Here is an 18,989-nt window from a genome sequence, read left to right on the forward strand (position 1 = left end):
TCCTAGCCATGCCTGGCACACAGTAAGGGTCCAGCAAACGACGCATACAGTTTTGTGAAAGAGGTCTCTCTCAGTTTTTTCCCAGGGCCCCACTACAGCTACCGGGACACGACTCACTTTCTCGCCTGACTCCAACTGTGGCCTGCCTCGCATGGATTTTGCGTCCTTCCTGTGCTTTCTAGGACACCCTTCTCACTATGTCACCTTACATGTTTAGTACTTGGCTCAACAAGGAAAAAAATGTTCTCCGAGGCTTCCCAGGTGCCAGGCATGTTTGCAGGTGCCGGGGAGGAGACAAGAGAGAAGGTGCCATGCTTGTGATTAGCCAGGGTCTGGATTTTTTCCTGCAAGGTGCCCCCTGGGGTCTGGGACGGCTCTATTCCTGCTGGCTTTCCCCCCTAGCTGCCCCCACAGAGGTGCCTCCCTCTCCTACTCCTTACAAACCACCAACCGGCGCTCCACACCATGGGGGCCACAGAGGCGGCGCGAACACCCAGCTCTCTCTGCCCCCCGACCTGCACTCTCCTGAGGGAACAAACATCCCCGTCCTCTGCATTCAGACCTGCTCAGCTGTATGGCCTCCTCTTCCAGAAGCCCTCCCTGCCAGCTCTTCCCACCTCTGCAGCCCTAACGCACTTTTCCCCTGGACCCCTCAGCTGGCCCTGTCTCACGGGGACAGCCCCTTGCTCTCTCCAGGCTGAGTCATGCAGGCCCCCTCCTGTGCCCCCAGCCTCAGCGCCCAGGACCAAGGGCTGGAGTCAGAGGCTGAGCAGAGCACCTGGTGTGGAGCAGAGCCGCCCCACCAGCACCCACTTACACACCGCCCTCCTGCAGCTACTTTATGCCCTGCAGGAGTGAGGGGCAGAGGCTCGTGGCTCAGAGCCACCAGCCTTCAGCTGCTGCATGGGGGGCCCCTGACCCCCTCCCACAATGTGCTCAAGGTCTAGACCAGCGTTGTCTGACGGAAATATGCCAGGCACATGTGGAATTTCAAACTTCCGATGAGCTACATTAGAGGAAACAGATTAAATAAACGTTAATAGTTTATTTAACTCAATATACCCCAAATGCTGTCATTTCCATGTGTGACAGAGAGCTGCCAGCGGGCCGTTTGATGCACCCTGGCCTTTGTCGTGTACTTAGAGCCCATCCCAGCTCCGCCCAGCCCCGCTCACAGGCGCTCAGTGGCAGCCTTCTCTGGACCGCGCAGGCTGCTGGGAGGGGAGAACGGCTGTGCTGGCCAGCGCGGAGCCCTGGGTCCAGGCGCGCTGTCCACAGGGCTGCAGCTCATTATGGAGCTTTGTGTGAGGAACTAACGACTCAGGAAAGGGCGACTGACTCCAGCCCCCACAGACGGGCTTCAGGGAGGTGGTGCCATTTGTATGTAGCCTCCATAAGCCAGGAAGGAGGAGGAAGGAGAGAACGAGGGACACACTGCAGGTCGAGGGAAGGATGGCAGCTACGATCAAGGCAGTGCACCCCCCTACCTGGTGCAGGCCCCTTGCCCCTGACGGGCCCGGACAGTCCGGTTCCTGCCTGCTGCTTGGCTAAAACACCAAGAGCACGTTGTGCAGGTGCTCACCCCGCCGGGACTCCGGGCTGGTGAGGATGGGATGGTCAGGAGCAAGGAAGCTTAAAAGCGGCGGACCTGGGGCTCAGAGCCCAGGATGCCTGACCTTTGGCTTTCCTGCGGGCCCAGATCCCTCTCCTGCACACCAGGCCACGAAGGGCCAAGCCTGTGAGGGCCTCCACTCAGGAGACTTAACAGGAGGGAGGAGGGCATGGGCCCTTGCACCTCTGCCTCTGTTTCCCCCTTTCGGGGGAGTTAACAGGGACCCCTGTCTCTGCGAAGCTGCTTGTTGGGACAAGGTGACTGCAGCAGGAAGTGAATCGAGGGCGGTGAGGGCCAGGGCTGAGTTCCAGCTCACGCGGACTCTGTGTTCAGATCGGTTGGGACCTTGATTTCTGCAAGGCAAATGTTAGCTTAGCAGAGTAGCCACGTCAGATGGGCTGAAAGTCCCCGGGGCAGGCCCCGGGGCCCTGACAGCGTGGCCGCTCCCGGCCAACGTCACAGCACACAAGTGGCTGAGGCACACTCCTTCCTCCTTCCCAGGCTCCCGAGGCCCACAGGTGACCAGGGAGCCCTCCCGCCTCGGCAGGCCTCAGCGGCTGGTGCTGCACAGCTGCGGCAGGCGGCGCGGGCACCGGGGGCACCGGGGGTTGCTGTCGGGTGGGCAGCGGCGCGCCTCTTCCCGCCCTGCGGACGGAGCCGGGGCAAGCGCAGGCAGACGGCTGCCCTCCCCGCCCCAGGTAGCTATGCAGGTGAGCGGACCCGGCCTGGTGCCTGCTTCCCCACCGACTGGACTTCCCTCTCCTCGCGGGGAAACGTGGACACACAGGGCAGCACCGCCTCGTCCCCGCGGTCCTCCACGGGAGGGCCCGGACGCCGCCGTCCACGGGCAGGAGCGGCAGGCCAGGCGCGGCGGCCGGTCCCTGGGGTGGGCGCGCGCAGCACGGGACACGCGCTCAATGGCCGCGGGACGCCGAACCCGGCCCCGGATCCCGTGCAGGCGGCCTAGGGGCCGCGGCCGCGCGCAGACGGAGCCGGGGGGGCTGCGGCGGGCTCGGAGGGAGGGGACAGGACGGCAGGAGCAGCGGGGCGTGCGCGAGGGCGGGGCCGGGGGCCGCCTACAGGACGACGCCAGGGTCGGGCTCCCGAGGGCCGCGCGCCGACCGAAACGAACTTCCCGGGCCCAACTGGAACCCCGAGCCGCCGGCGGCCGTAACCAGGCAACCCGCGAGCCGCCGCGAGGTGCGCAGGCGCAGCCCGCCGCGGCGCCGGCGCATGCGCGGCCGCCTCCCGCCGACCTCCAGCCTTGGAGGAAGTCCAACGGCAGGATGGGAGGGTTGCGCCTGCGCCAGGGCGCCGCCGAATAGCCGTTGTCGGCGGGGGCGCCCGCTGGCCTCGGTCGTTCAAGGCTGGTTCTTCACCTAGGTTTGACTGAAGAGCCCCGACTCTCCTCCCACCCTAAGACGAGAAAAGACTGGGAGAAAGAGCCGGCGGAACGAGCGCGACGTCTCCCAGCCGCCCGCCGCGCGCCCGGCCCGGCAGGTGGGCGAAGGGCGGGTCGCAGGGGGCGGGGCCAAGGGGCGAGGCCAAGGGGGCGGGACGAAGGGATGAACGCCGAAAGATTGGTCGCAGGCGAGGGGCGGGGCCAACGGGGCGGACGAATGGATGGCCGGCGAGGGAGAGGGCGGAGCGAACGTACGGGGCGCAGCGTCACGGGAGCGGTTGCGATGGGCGGGGCTGATGGGCGTGGTGGGCGGGCGTGGCGCGCGCTGACGTCGCAGTCGGACACGTCGGCGGCGCGGCGGCCGGAGCCGGATGTGCCAAGATGGCTGCTGCGGCTGTGGTGTCTGCGCCCGTCGGTGCTGCCGGGCCGGCTTCCGCCCGCGGCTCCTGAGGGCTTGGCCCGGGGATCGCGGACGGGCCGGGCGTGAGCCCTGGCAGTCCTGTGGCGCGCCGGTGAGGGCCGGGGTCGGGCGGAGGGGAACGGCCGGGCCGGGCCCAGCCCGGAGCGGACAGCGCGTCTCCGGGTGCCGCCGGGGGCGGGTGGGGACCCGCGGGGTCGGCTGGGGCCGTGGGGGGCCGGGCGCGCGGACCGCCTGCCGTGGGTCTGGCGCCCGCCTCGTCAGACTGAGGTGGACCCCGGAGGGAGGGCCGGCGCTGTGGCGGGCTCGGCTGTGCCGACCCTTGGCTTGGCCCCGGCGGCCTGCGTGGAGGCGGTGTTGGGATGGCTGGAGGGTAGAGCGGGCCGGCAAGTTTGTGAAGAGTGCCGGCGTGTCCGGGATGTCTTCGGTTCCGCGTGTGCTTTGCTTGTAGGCTGCCGAGTGGTGTTGTCCCCGTCGGTTGAGAGGTGTCCTGCGAGCCGCGCTGGTGAGCGCACGGGCTCGCAGCGGTGGTGTCCGTCGGGAGCTCCGTGGCCGGGCGACCGAGATGTCGCGGCGGAGGCCGGCCTCTTGGTTTCACGCCGAGGCTCAGAGAGCTGTGGGACAAGATCATTACAGCTCTTGGGGCGCAGACGTTGCGGTCGCGGGTCTGCGCGCGTCACAGCCGTTTAGGATCGGTTTTCGCTGCTTCACCTGCAGACGCTCTGAGATGGCTCGGAAGTGCCCCGAGCTGCCTCACGTGTGTGCGGACGTTAACGAGCGCAGAGCGCAGTCCGCCAGCCGCGGTGCGGCGGGAGCGAACCGGGTCTCGCCTGGTGTTGCTACACTGGTGCTTGTGCAAGTTGGGCGCCGCCGGCTCCCTGCAGGTGTTCCTCCCCCGCGCTGTTATCTGCGGTTCTGGGGGCTGTTGTCTTACAGAGATGAGGCAGGGGGCCTGTTCCTGCCATTCATTCACCTAAATAGTAGTAAGTCCCCACATCGTCCGGAAAGCACTCTCTGGCGTAGCCTGTTGATTTTAATGATTGCTTCTTGCTCTGCAAAGCTCCTTCCTGAATGTCAGTGTGTCCTTTAGGATCATTGTCATTTTTTTCACTTTTTTTAAAAAAAAGATTTTATTTACTTATTTGACACAGAGACACAGCGAGAGAGGGAGCACAAGCGGGGGGGGGGGGCAGGGTGGGGAGTGGGAGAGGGTGAAGCAGGCCTTCTGCTGAGCAGGGAGCCCGGCATGCGACTCGATCCCAGGATCCCGGGACCACGACCCAAACCAAAGGCCCATGCCTAACGACGGAGCCCCCCAGGTGCCCAGATCTTTGCCATTTTTAACAGTATTTAGACTCCCTTCTCTAAATGTGTTGGATCCTGTACGTAGGAAGGGTGGAGTTTATGGTGTCTTTGGTGGAGTGTTCCAGAGTCTGATAGGGACATCCACACTCACAGTTGCGGTGAGGGAGATTGTAGGCAAAGGGTCGTCTCCCAGGTGCCTTCTGGCACTCCTGTGGGTTTACACACTCCTTGCTTGAGGCAGCAGCTCTGAAAGGATAGGCATGGGCTTCAGGCGTCTCAGTCCCACAGTCGGGAATTTGTATTGGAAATAGGTTGTGCTTAAGTATTTCCCAGAGATGCAAGGCGGTCTACTCGAGGGCTGGGGTTGTGAGTAATGCCTCTGTAAGAGCAGCAGCTGGTGCCTCTGAAATACTGCCTTTTTAAGTCAGGTGGCCAGAGCTTACAGGACGACTTCTGGAGGGAGTTGAGCCCCCTGGGGTCAGGAGAGAATGTTCCCGGTTGTGCGGTGGGCATACTGGTTAAAAAGCTCTCAATTTCGGGCTGGCGGGGAGGGAGTAGGGGATTCTACTCTATAGGGAAGTGAGAGCATTTGCTTATAAAAGGGTTTTTAGTCTGGGAGTTGAGAAAATAGTTTTTAAAGAAAGTTTCTTCAAGGAAAGCATTTAAGTATAAACCTGTGAAATTTACATTTTTGATGACATTTCCCTATTAAACAACAGTAGGGATTAAGGCATCCCAGAATCTGCTGTGGGTAGAACTTTGTAAGATAAAACGCAGAAGAAACCTTGGAAATTGTCATATTGCTTCTCTCACTTTACAGATGAAGAGACAGGGTCACAGAAAGACAGGGAGTGTGCCCAGCGCCATTCAGCTGGGCACCCAGCCTTGCTCTCCCAGTCATACCTCCGCTGGGTAATCCTCTGGGCCTCTGCCATGTGTGGTTTTTCTTTTCTTTTCTTTTTTTTCTTTTCTTTTCTTTTCTTTTCTTTCTTTCTTTCTTTCTTTTTTTTTAAAGAAAAGCTTTAAAATGCTGCTTAGAGTGGCCGAGGGTCCTCTGCTAGAGCCTTGCGAGGAGGAAGTTGTGTCTTGGAGGGTGTCCTGGGTGCCTCTGTTGCGCAGATAACAGGAAGAGGCTCTGCTTGCTCTACTCTCAGTCTATGGAAAGCTGAGCAGTAAATGTTCTTGGTTTTGAAACAGCGGCTTATCACCCGGTGAGGTCTCCAGTGCTGATCCTAATATAGTGCATTAAATGTGAGTGAGTTTCAGCGTGCTCTTCCCCAGGAAGGTTCCCTGTTGGCCTGGGACAGGGCATGTGTGGGCAGCAGTGGTAGTTGACTAATGGATTCCTAGGACTAGTTTCCAGAGACATAGGAGCTTTCGTTTGTAAATAGCTGTATTTAAGAGACATTCATAAGTGCGTTCTTGTATCTGGCTGCCAGAAAGATTTCCAAGAGCATTAATGTTGTCCCTCTGCAGAAATGTGTGGGTTAGGCTCTGGAGTCCTTCTACGATTTCTCCCTCTGATGTTGACTTATCCCCGTGATGGGCTGAGCTTACCCTGTTTGTTTGTGAGGGTGGTACTAGGGGGAAGGACTTACACATAGAAAAAGACAGTGACTGGGTTTTTGTCTTAAAAGTACAGGTTAACTGTTCAAGATTATGCTTAATGTATTTTATTTAGGAAAAAACCCACCCAGCAAGAAAAAATACCGTAAAGATGAGTTTGGTCCTTTGTTTTCTATAAAAGTTTTGTTGGCTCTCTATTATTGAAAATTTTTGAATGAAGTCAGTTGGGCAGTTTTAAAGCTGCTTTAAGTTTACTTGGGGTTTTCATCCCGGGCATAGTTGTTACAGCTCTGCTGGGCAGAGGCCACTTGTCCTGCTGATGCTCTTCCAGCAGTCATCACACAGAAAAGGAGACCTTTTGCACGGGGGCATAAAAGGCGTTTTTATTTACTTTAGATTTTGCAGCTTGTACTACTTTGTGCTCTATAATGCTCTTTCGTTAAAATGGAAATATAAATCTTCAACTTGTGTTTTCAAGATTTGACGTTAACCTGTGTGAGAAGTGTGATGTGCAGTGTTAACAGAGGAGGAGGCTCTTTCGGGGTCTGGTGGTCATTTGGGGAGTTACCATCATACCTGGTGGTGAGACCAGCATTGCAGTTGTATTTCATCTCTGCCTGCTCGGTGAGGGTGTCGCGGAGGCATCGGGCATTCCGCGCGGGTATTCAGCTGGGTTACGAGCCGCAGAGAAGGCAGTGACTTGTGTGAAGTCAGTCAGGGAGCTCCGGGCGCGGCCTGCCTGCGTTTGCATCCCGGGCTGGTGTTGTGTGCCTTCTGGCCTGTGCACTCAGCGGCCCTCGCAGCAGCAGCAGCAGCCCCTCCAGGCTGCAGTTCTGGGCGGGAGGCGGTGGGAGCAGGGACAGCAGGCCTCGGGACCAAAGCCGCAGACTCATGAGTGGTTTCCAGCCTCTCTCTGTTTTTTTAGTTTTCCTAATTCTGTCTGGGAGTTTGAATATATGGATTTTATGCTAATTTCTTCTTTTTCTTTTTCCGTTCAGATTAAGGAAAACCTATATCCTGCTTCTTTCTGTAAGCAGCATCTAGTTGTGCAGGAGATCAGTCATGCAGCCGCCGCCGCAGGCAGCCCCGTCGGGCATGGTTGGGCCACCTCCAGCTGGGACTCCTCAGAGCATGTTCTGGTCCAACAGACCGTACAGGAGACAGGCAAATAATAATGCACCCGGAACTCCGATCACCTGCCCGCTGCAGCCCGTGACGGATCCATTTGCTTTTAGTAGACAGGCGCTACAAAGTACATCGTTGGGCAGTTCGTCCAAAAGCAGCCCACCCCTTCCGCAAGGCCCGCCCCCACCAGCGTTCCTTCAGCACCCTGGTCTGCCTGCGGCTCACACGAATGCCGGGGATACCCCCCAAGGACCGATGTCGCAGCCCAGAGCAGATGGCAGTCTGTTTTCCAGCGTGCTGACCCCTTCGGCACCATCGGATCCCGAGGGGAACAAGAGTGCCGCGGTGGCTCCCAGCTCAGAACCTGAAGCTCAGACTCTGCCACATCCTCAGTACGTTCCAGGAGCGGGTGCAGACAGTCCTCACGGGGGCCGTCCACACACGAACACGCTTAGGCCCGATAGGCCCCTGAGTAGGCAGAGCCCACACGACAGTGCCACGGCATCAGCACCATCCCCATTCTTCCCTCAGCCTCGTCAGCAAATGCCAGGGCACTGGGGACCAGGGCAGGGAGGCGCACAACCCTCAGGTCAACATTATTGGCCCCGCCCGGAAGGACCTGTTCAGAGCGCGCTGCCCCACGCCTCCAGCGTTTCTCACTTCCCTGCTCTGTCTACCCTGCATCATGGTCCCAGCCACGAGCAGCTCAACCCGCTGGTATCTTTGTCAGGACCCTTAGCCAGTGATGGAAGCAACGAGGTGGCCTGCCTGCAAAGTGGAAACCGTTCAGCAAATAACTTTGATCCTGAAAATGTGTTCAGGCAAAATTCTAAAGCTGGGAATACTCGGGCAAGCCAGGAGCTCAGGCCAAATCCAGGAGTGAACAAAGAGCAGTTGCCGGACCTTGCTCTCAGTAATCCCCTCACTCAGGGTAATAGCCCAGAAAGCCATTTGCACTGCCCCCCAGGGGCCGGGACCAGTCAAGCCTTGTCAGAAGCGGACTCCGGGGCGCTCTCCATGTTTTTCCAAGGAGGGGAGACAGAAAATGAGGAGAACCTCTCATCCGAAAACACCGGCTCTGCTGGTCGGTCTGACTTCGGTGGCTTCTCCCCCAGCCCCGCACTTGGTCACCCTCCTGCACACATGGGAGCAGGCGGCATCTACCAGGCCTTTCCCAGAGGTTCCAACAGTGAGGCCACGCAGCAGGGAGGACACCCGCAACCTTACTTTTATCAGACCGCAGGCGCCCCGCCTGACCACCCCACCGCGGCAAGTGCTCCCGTGACCACGTGGGGTGGCACACCCGGCGCAGGGGTGCACGCGGCCAGCAGCTCGCAGTCTGAGAACGTGGAAGACCTTGAATTCATTCAGAATCAGGAAGTTCTGCCAAGTGAGCCTCAGAGTTTGGACCTTTCCTCCCCCAGCGATCAGGTCAGATATGGGCCCCTGCCCGGGCCAGCAGTTCCCAGGCTCGGCATTGTGGGCCACTCTGGGGGTGGGGGCCCAAATCTCGAGGCGCCAGATTCAGCGCCGCACCCCGTGCGCTCTGATAGTGTGTCATCCGGTTACAGCGGCAAGAGCCACAGGAATCTCCCCAGTGTAGCCAGGCCCCAAGATGTAGGCACTTTCATTCAGCAGGAAGTTGGAAAACCTGAAGATGAGTCTCCAGGGAGTTTTTTTAAGCAAATTGATTCTTCTCCTGTGGGAGGAGAGACAGACGAGACCACTGTGAGTCACCATGGCAGCCTGTCCCAGCCCTCAACCCCAAGTCCCCCAAAACCCACTGGAATATTTCAGACAAGTGCAAATAGTTCTTTTGAACCAGTGAAATCCCACTTAGTTGGAGTCAAACCCATCGAGGCCGATCGCGCCAACATGGTGGGTGAGGTGAGAGGGGCCATTGCCCACCAGAAGCAGCGCAGACCCGCTGCTGCCCCACCTGACACCTCCCCCGGCAACCTGGAGCAGCCCCCGGACAACATGGAGACCCTGTTCACGCTCCAGGCCTGTTCTACCCCCTTTTCTGTACCTGCGGAGCCGGGGCACGGGCTCGTGCACACCAGGGGACCACCCCTGGAAATTCTGCCCCTGGCAGCCGAGAAAAGGCCTTTGGCCAGAAGCCAGGGGGTTGTGAAGTGTGAGAGCCCAGTGACGACGTTGTGGGCGCAGAACGAGTTGCCAGATTTTGGAGGCAACGTCCTTCTAGCTCCAGCTGCTCCTGCGCTGCACGTGCCTGTGAAACCGCAGCCGTCAGAAGTGATTCAGCCTCCGGATGAGGGTGTGTCCGCTCCACAGTCCCGGCAGCCAGGCTCTGGCCTTCTGCACAGTGGGGACAGCACTGGTGCTTCTGAGAACCTCGAGAACCCTCCCAAGATGGGAGAAGAGGAGGCCCTCCCGTCCCAGGCAAGTTCTGGCTATGCCAGTCTCTTATCCTCGCCACCCACTGAATCTTTGCAGAACCCACCAGTCTTGATTACCCAGCCCGATCGAAGCTATAATTTGGCTCAGCCCATTAATTTTTCTGTGTCCTTACCGAGTCCTAATGAGAAGAATCAGCCCTGGAGAGATGCTTTGGTCGGGGATAAACCCTCAGCAAGCAGCTGGGCTCTGGGGGGGGACTCTGGAGACAGCGCCCCTATGTCTGGGAACACAGCCGGCCCTCTCACCCGCTTGCCTTTGCCTAACAATTTTGCGCACAGTGGTTTTCCACAAGTTCCTGGTACTTCAGAAATAGTTTCTAATCAACCTGCTACTTCGCTGGTTCAGCCACCACCTCATCCAGTTCCAAAGAACTTGGTTTCAGAAAGCCAAAATACTGACAACGCAGAGAACGGTCTTCCCGAGTTGGTTAGTGGCCCTGCTGGAAGCACAGGCGTGACGTTGGTGCCGCCTGCAAACGCTGCCGCGGCACCCGCTGGTCATAAGGCAGATCGCTCCAGTCATCGAGAAGAAACTTCTGGAGCCCTAGACTTCACACTCAGTAGGACTTTGGAAAGTCCTCTAAGAATGTATAGCCCACCCCGTTCTGACGGCTCCGCGTGTCAGCACGCCGCCAGCAGTCATCCGAGGCCACCTGGGCCAGGGCCGCATAACTCAGACCATTTCTACCAACAGGTGATGAAAGACACTCAGGACCAGCGTGGCCTCGAGAGAGCCCAGCAGGAGCCAGCACCGCCTCCTCCACAAGGGCCCAAACCGACATGTTCAGAACCTTCAGACCCGGGAAGTCCACCTGTGCAGGGACAGCCCCAAAACTCAGTCCCACCACCCCCAAGTCCAGCTCCGGCTGACACAGGTCAGCCGCTGCCACCCCGGCCGCCTCGGTCCTCCAGCGCATCGGTCGCGTCCGCCAGCTCGAGTCAGGCAGCCGTGCGGTCAGACCAGCACTGGCTGCAGCCGCCTGCTCCAGACTTGGCGTCTTACTACTATTACAGACCACTGTACGATGGCTACCAGTCCCCTTACCCCTCACCGTACCCACTGGAGCCTGGCGCGGCCCCCCTCTATTACCAGGTACGATCAAGCTCTCGCACTTGAACCCTGCGACCAGTGGTTCCTTTCTCTTGAGTTGTGGGCTGTGGTGGGCTTCTGTTGCTCGGTTCGGAAGTAACCCATGGTGCCACCACCGTGCCGAGTGCCGGCTCCAGGCACCGTGGTGGGGGACAAGCGTGCCTCTCACAGATGCCCAACGCGGCCCGTCTCTTGGGAGTTTACTCTGCACGGCTGTGCATTGCATCGTAAGGGGTACCTGATTACTTCACACGGTATCCTCCGACTCCCACGGCTGAGAAGCCGTCTGCCCCTGTCCCAGCGGCGGCTTCTCTGTGGAGAAGCTTCGGGAAACTGGGATGGCCCCTGCGAGCTTCAGCGTGGTTTTGGCGTGAAACACCTACCTGGCGAGTTGCAGGGACGTGTAGTCTTTGAGGTCCCTCCTTGAGAACAAAAACATTTAGAGGTAAAAGTTAGGTCTGGAATGTCATCCTAGTGAAACAGCCACGGGGGATGAAATGCCATAGACTCTGAGGCGTCCGGTGGCCCCAGCAGCGGGGCGGGGGCGGCTGCTGTGCTGTGCGGAAGCCTCAGCCTTCACGGTGGCATGTCCTGGCGCGTGAGCCTTGCTGCGGTTGGGTTCTGCCCGGCCTGTGTTGCTCTGAAGCGTGTGCTTCGAGCACACACATTGGATCGCTGTCTGTATCTCATCACGTCTAGTCCCAGCCCAGCATCACCCAAGGTTAGCCGAGTTCAAAGGAGTGTGGGCTAGAGGTTTGGAAAGCACGGTCCTCCTGGGCAGGGGCGGGTGGCCATCCTGGGCTCTCGTAGTCAGAGGTGGATGGGGTTGGGCCAGGCGGCAGCCCCCAGTGACAGGAGGCTTGGGTCTCCTTTGTGGGCTTTGAGCATCTTTGGGTATGTGTGAAGAGCGCACAGCCAACCACCGAGAGCAGCAAATCCTAAATTCTGGAAGGAGCCCATAGGACTCCTGTTGCCACACATGGAAATTGACTTCCAGTGCGCCCAGAGCCCGGGGAGCTGGCAGAGTGTGAGGGGCCAGCGTACCTGCTTTGGGTCCTTTGTACAGCGGCTACATGTGCGTCCCGGGAGCTCCAGCCAGAGCCCGGCGTCACCTCTGGGAGCCCGCTTCCTGGTGCCCTCCGGCCTTGTCGCCGCAGCCTACAGCAGTGGTCAGGAATAAGTCCGTTTTACGTGATTCCTCCTCTTTTGCTGGGTGATGGCAGAGAGTCAGGCTCGTAGCCCAGAGGGCTGGTTCCGTCTCCTGCCAGGATCGTTTCATTCCTGCCCCCGGTCTTCGCACGGCCGCCCCTTAGAGACAGAGCCGTGGCCGTTCATCGGTCTGTAATGGGGCTGAAAGCCTCAGGAGAGGAAAACGTGATTCTCTCTGGAAGGCTTCTTGGAGCTCAGGGACACACTGAGGTGGAACCCTGGGGAGTTGGCTTACCTAAGATGGCATCTGAAACAGCACAAACTTGGGGGGTCACAGCACCTCCACATTCGAGACCTCGGGGACCAGAAGCCCAGTGGGGCCCTCTAGAGTCTCTGTGGCTCTGTAGGGGCTGCCCACTGACACACTGGCCATCTGCTGAGCAGGCCCAGGGCGGTCCCTTCGAGGAGGATCCTGCCACCCACCGGCGGCTGCAGATTTTGGACTGTAGGCTTTCTGTTTTGCATGAAGGAAGCCCCACGTCCAGTGCTTCTCCTGGAGGGCCATCCCCGGTGCCATTTAGAGCTGGTGCCAGGGGCTTGATGCATTGTCTCTTTACTGGTCTCTGATGTTATGCACATCCTTCTTCCAGCAGGACGTCTACGGCCTGTATGAGCCCAGGTACAGGTCCTACGACAGCACGGCGTCTGCCTATGCTGAGAACTACCGCTACTCCGAGCCTGAGCGACCCAGCTCCCGAGCAAGTCACTGCTCAGACCGGCCGCCTGCCAGGTGATGGGCCCCGTGGCCCTGGCTGTGGGAGTAACGCGGTGCCCTGGGAAAGACGGCGCTCGTGAAGAGTTGTATCGGCGTGTTTCTTCTGTGTGTAATCGGCACGGGCAGAGCGCACGGGCACTTTGGAATGGGACAAAGCCCTCCCCTGCGGCCATGCTGTGCGGTCAGCCAGCACTGGGGCGGGCAGACCCTCGGCGGGGTCCTCTCGGGGCCAGCTGGTCACCCCACTGCCGAGGCATGCGCGGCTCTGGCGTTCGGCTGCCGGGGTGTTCGGGGCCCTTAGACCGTGGCAGCGTTGCCCTCGCGCTGAGCCTCTGCCGCGCCACTAATCACAGACGTGCTTGATTCTTCAGTCAGGACGCCTGTCCACGTCCCTTTCCCAGCCCTGCCCCGTGCTGGAGGCCCCCGCGCACCTCTGTCCTGCTCTCTCTTGCTGACCAGGCACATCCCAGCTGTGGGATTATAGATGAGGGATTCTTTCTTTCTTTCTTTCTTTTCTTAAGGTCTGTTTATTCGAGAGAGAGCAAGAGTGCAGAGGGAAGGGCGGGGGGAGGGAGAATCTCAAGCAGATTTCCTGCTAAGCGTGGAGTCCGACGCAGGGCTTGACCTCACGACCCTGAGATCGTGACCTGGGCTGAGATCAAGAGTCGGGTGCTTAACCAGCCGAGCCTCCCAGGCGCGCCTGGATGAGGGATTTTGAAAGATCCCTGACTTAGCCAAGCAGGACCTCAGCGGGTCCCGGGGCTCCCACCCAGAGCCGCGGGTAGAGCCACAAGGGGCAGCAGGCCTGTTCCCAGTGCGGTGTTGCTGCCTGCCTTCCAGAGCCTTCCCCCATACTCGGCCATCGTCAGGTTACGGGGGTATGAGTCGGGGGTAGGTTTTACTACCAGAGTACGTGCCTTCTTGAACTTGTAATAGAGGAGGTCCGATCGCTGATAGAGACCTCGTGCGTGCGCTGCCTTTCAAAATCTTGGAGTCCTGTTGCTGGTCCTTGGGGTCCTTGATAGCTTGTCTGCAGATGAGGTTCTGTCTCCGTGAGCCTTTGCCTTTTGAGCTGCCCTCTCCGTGCACCACTGACCTGCACGTGGCCCAGCCTTCTAGGAACTTATGTAAGAAAGTTCCCGAGGGGTTAGCTCTTGGATAAGCACCTGGAAGGAGAGGTTTGAGGTTAAGTATTCTGACTCAGGGAAAGCCACGGGCAAGTGATTCCTAGAACCCCGTAGGCATGGAGGAGGGCACGGCCAGGGCACATCTCGCCATCCCAGTTCCTGTCTGCTTGCCCACCTGCAGGTTAACATGGAACCTCATTCTGAGACTCTGAAGGTGGCCCCATGCCCTTAAAAGTCACCCAACCAGAGGCTGGGCCCAGGTTGCACAGGAGTGGTTCCGTCCCATCTCACAGTGTCTCTGTCCTCCTCTTGTCTTCACCGCTCTCCTGCGCTGGCTCCGTAGAGCAGCCTGTCCTTCCTGCCCTGCTTTGGTTGGCGGATGTGTGTGCATGTGCATATGTGCTCGTGCCTGGCGTGAGCACGTCCCTGCACGAACGTGTCTTTCATTTTTGTGGCTATCTTTGCTGGTGGATGAATGGGCTTGGTTGGTGAGGGCAGCGAGGAGGTGGTGTGCTCTTGGTTCTGCCCTGTGTCAGGTCATTATTCTGAGCCCACCACTGGTGCCCTTGGGGGCCCTCACTCTGTAGATGGGTGGAGTGGAAGGTTCTCCTCCAAAGCCCTGGGAAGGGACCTTGTTCCTACAGCTGAGCCATGGGAGCAGGTGCTCCTCCTGGGCCGCCCGGCCTCAGCTGAGTGAGACATTCCTGAAGAGCCATGAGAAAAGTCACATTTTAAATATCAAACATTGTCTAAAAGTTGTTATTAATAAATACAAATGCTAGTAAGTGTTCCTGAGAGTCCGACTACCCCAGAGGGCGGCTCAGTTGGCTCAGCGTCTAGCTCTTGATTTCGGCTCAGGTCTTGATTTCACGGTTGTGAGATCGAGCCCCCCATAGGGCTCTGGGCTGGGTGTGGAGTCTGCTTGGGATTCTGTCCCTCCCCCGTCCTCCCAGTCACCTCGTGCATGTGCACTCTCATTCTGTTGGAGGGAACAAAAAGGAATTGCTCTGGAAGGTCTGACAGCTGACATCACTACGTTCTGCTTTCTGTGTGCTGAGTCAGACTAGTAGCCTGGTCTGTGAGGCCGGCCTCCATCAGGCGCCTTTTCGGCCTCACAACAGTCACTTTTAAGAGGCCCACGCCAGGGGCTAAGCCAGCCACAGCCCTGCACCTGGATGCACAGCGTCATGCGTCCAGAGGATGCGGCACGTGGTCTGTGTGTGTGGGTTTGACGGCTCAGGGCGTTTTGCTCCCACTGAGTGTGATTCCAGAGACCTGAGAATGGGTTTGAGCCTTGGCCTGCAGGGCACAGTGCTGACCACACAGAGGGCGGCCGGCTCGTGGATGCCGTGTGGCGCTTAAATAGGTACTCCAGAGGGGGGTTTTAAAAATTCTGTGTATTTGTCAGAGAGAGAGCACAAGCCAGGGGAGCAGCAGGCAGAAGGGGAAGCAGCCTCCGCGCCGAGCAGGGAGCCCGATGCAGGACTCGATCCCAGGACCCTGGGATCATGACCTGAGCCGAAGGCAGACGCTTCACCGACCGAGCCACGCAGGCGCCCCAAGAGAAGAATTTTAATGAACCGTGTGGGAGGGGGTCCTGGCCTCTCCCCGTGACTGTTTCGGATTTCCGGCACGTGTTTTTGTGGGTGCCGACGCCGCGGCAGCCGAGTGCGTGGCCCGACGTCCCAGCCTCGTCTCAGAAGTGAGTAGGCGGGTTGGTTTAATGGTGTTGTGTGCTTTCAGGCAAGAGTACCCCGAAGGTTATTACGCCTCCAAAAGCGGATGGAGCAGCCAGAGTGACCACTATGCGGACTACTACTCCGGCCAGTATGAGTACGCAGGTGCGTGCGGGCTTCTCCATGGCCCCCATGGGCGCAGCCCGGTGCTTGGCTGTGCTCTGCGATCGCTTCTCAAGAGACTGTTCCGCTTGTTAGTTCTCGTGTGTTTTTAATCCAGGAGCCAAAAGTAATTGAAAGTAAGCTGTGTCTGGAAATACTTATGTCGCTGTTTTTCATTAGGAAATGATGATTCGATTCTAGCGTTAATGTCTCTATCACGTTAGTCGTTTCCTTTGACTTTCTAGCAAAGCGTGGTGATGAGTAGTTCCAGAGCAGCCTTGTCTTTACGTGGTTACTTAAACTGATTAAAATAAATAAAGTGGGACACCAGCTTCTGGGTCGCACTGGCCATGTCTGGCACGCCAGTGGCCTCCCGTGGCCAGGGGCCTCCTACTTGTGTGGTGCAGACGTCAGATGTCCCCACTGCACCAGGTGCTGCCTGCTGGTCTTGGCGTGTTCCCGCTGGGCCTTGCGTGCCCATCAGCGGCCCTGCCTCTCCCTACTGTGTGGTGCTGGGAAGGGTCCAGGGCCCACAGCCTCTTGGGTGTCCCAGCACTGCCACCCCGTCTGCTGCTTCCCACAGGCCTCTTTCCCTCCTCTGTTTGTACCGTTGGAAACTTAAAGTCCACCCACACCTGCCGAAAGTGGCACATCTAGTTTATAATGTTAACATGTTTTTGTTTTTGTTTTCAATTTTTTAGTTTTGGAACATTTCCTAAAACTTCCTAGGTCACGTTAGAAGACATGTAAGGGAAATTTGTAGTCATGGGATTAAGTGTTAAAAAGTCGTGACTACGGGGCGCCTGGGTGGCTCAGTGGGTTAAGCCGCTGCCTTCGGCTCAGGTCATGATCTCAGGGTCCTGGGATCGAGTCCTGCATCGGGCTCTCTGCTCAGCAGGGAGCCTGCTTCCTCCTCTCTCTCTGCCTGCCTCTCTGCCTGCTTGTGATCTCTCTCTGTCAAATAAATAAATAAAATCTTAAAAAAAAAAAAAAAAGTCGTGACTACGAATAAAATTTAACAGAGATGTCTTCTAGCGGGTTTTTAATCGTGTGTGGAGAGAACACCCAGTGGCCAGCAGGTGTCACGCGTATAGGCGGGACACCACCCGGGTCTCACAGTTAATGGTCTCCAAGGTCATGCTGATTTTGGGGAGGAAAGTTGGGTTCCTCTAAGAGCCTGGAGGCATTCTTCAGTCCTGGGGTGGTGTGGTTTCTTTGGCTCGGCTTTCTGAGGACTGTCTTCTCTCTCCTGTTGTCATAAACCATGAATCCCCTGCTTACAGACCCAGGTCGCTGGGACCGGTACCACTATGGTTCCAGATTCAGGGATCCCCGCACCTGTGACCGGAGGTATTGGTATGACGCTGGATACGATGCGTACAGGAAAGAGAGCTATGCTTACGGCGACAGGTTGGTACAGTGCACTTGATGAGAAGGGCTGCTCGTACTCAGAGCTTTGCTCCTGCGTCTCTGCCCTCGTGTCTGTCAGTTACCCGAGTTGCCGTTGTGTTTGGGATCCTGGTGAGCAGCTGACACTGGGGTCCCTGTCTGAAAGAGAACCAGGCCCTGCTGACAGTTCCCACCTGGGCTGTTGGAGGGGAACTGGCCTCAGCACAGGCGCTGGAGGTCGGCTCCTCTTCCTCTTGGGTCTGGGAGAGGCGCGGCTGCACGCAGCACGAACTTGAAGGAGGTTTCTCCAGATCTGAAGGCAGAGATCTGAACTTGGGCTTGGGATGTGGCCGCTCTCCGGAGGGTAGGGCCTGACTGGTCTTTTAAGGGTCACGATCCGCAAGGGGGGTGACGACATGGTGCTTGCTGTTGGGTGGCAAAGGGCTGTCGTCCTGGTGTCACCTACCCACTGTTCTCTTTCCTCGCCTCTGTCCCTGGTTCCAGCAGGTCCGAGAGGTACGATGACCCCTGGAGGTACGACCCTCGCTTCACGGGCAGTTTTGACGACGACCCCGAGCCCCACAGGGATCCTTACGGGGAAGAGGCGGACAGGCACAGCGTGCACAGCGAGCGCTCAGCCCAGAGTCTGCGCAGTAGCTTCAGCTCCCACTCGCGTCAGGTGGGGGCCTCTCCCCGTCCCTTCACACGTGACCTCATGCCTGAGCCCCCTGTGTTCCCAGGAGTTGATTTTTCCTGTTTGCCTTATGTTTTCCCAGAGTCAGATTTACAGAAATCACAGTGTGGCTGCCGCTCCCTATGAGGCCCCGCCTCCTCCCGGCTCCTTGCCTGGCGGTTATGCCTACGGCGCCTACAGCAGTAATTTTGGCAGTGGCCAGGGCTTCCCGGAGTACGGCTACGCTGCTGAAGCGGGCTGGCCCACCACGGAGCAAGGTGTGTGTGTGCGCGCGGCACCCTGTGCTTGCACAGGTGCAGAGGGAGGTCGAGTCACACTGCCAGGGTAGCCTTGCAAGCCTAGGGTAGTGGAGGGAATGGATTTCAGCTCGTGGGAATTGCCAATGGCGTGGCCTGGTCTTCTGTGCAGAATAAGGACTGCTGTGAGTCCCAGAGCTTGTCACAGCGGCCAAGAGCTGCCCAGCCTGTCCATAGTAGCCATGTCAGTGTGGCTCTGAGGACAGGCTCCCTGCCAGCCTCTTGGGTGCGGCCGTACTGTTTCCCGGTGCTGGCCGCTTGGGTAAGTAGTTTGTGTGGGAAACTCCTAATTCCCGTGCAAAGCTCCTGTGCACGGACTTGTCACCTGTGCCACGTTCTCAGCCCCTCTTGGAGACGATCCATCAGACGCTTTTTCTGGGAGCCATTGATGCAGCGGTGTGTGTCAGCTCCTGTGCAAATCTCTGTGCTTCAGGCATCAGCCGTCGTCGTCCTTGTGCCCCGTGCTCGTTGCTGCCGGGGGCCGGCCTCTGAAGGAGGAGCTGGGGGCACGGACGCTCCGGTGGGGCCTCTGGCAGCCGGCGGCCAGACACTGCTTCCGAGTAGTCTGTGCTTGACTCACGGGGCTGTTTTATAGGAGTTTTATTTCCAGAAGAGAATAGTTTTCATTTTTAACAGTTGAAACATTTTCTGACACACACCTGAGTGCTCCTTTTTTTTTTTTTTTTTAAGATTTTATTTACTCTTCTGACAGAGATCACAAGTAGGCAGAGAGTCAGGCAGAGAGAGGGGGAAGCAGGCTCCCTGCTGAGCAGAGAGCCCGAT

General features: G+C 58.3%; 1 protein-coding gene across 2 annotated transcripts in view; it reads left to right on the forward strand.

Moving 5' to 3' along the window:
- Window positions 1-18,989, forward strand: part of SEC16A (SEC16 homolog A, endoplasmic reticulum export factor) — an 84,772-nt gene that overhangs the window by 49,082 nt on the left and 16,701 nt on the right. Inside the window, exons 35-41 of one of the 2 annotated variants that reach the window (XM_047698786.1) lie at window positions 7,367-9,831; window positions 10,543-10,941; window positions 12,738-12,877; window positions 15,733-15,830; window positions 17,111-17,237; window positions 17,721-17,895; window positions 17,993-18,167. In XM_047698786.1, coding sequence (XP_047554742.1) covers window positions 7,367-9,831; window positions 10,543-10,941; window positions 12,738-12,877; window positions 15,733-15,830; window positions 17,111-17,237; window positions 17,721-17,895; window positions 17,993-18,167 — 3,579 coding nt within the window. Of the gene's footprint in view, window positions 1-3,351; window positions 3,527-7,301; window positions 10,942-12,737; window positions 12,878-15,732; window positions 15,831-17,110; window positions 17,238-17,720; window positions 17,896-17,992; window positions 18,168-18,989 lie in introns of those variants that run through there. The other variant, XM_047698787.1, reaches the window with a different exon arrangement.

Source organism: Lutra lutra, chromosome 13 (genome assembly GCF_902655055.1).
Source record: "Lutra lutra chromosome 13, mLutLut1.2, whole genome shotgun sequence".
Taxonomy (NCBI): Eukaryota; Metazoa; Chordata; class Mammalia; order Carnivora; family Mustelidae; genus Lutra; species Lutra lutra.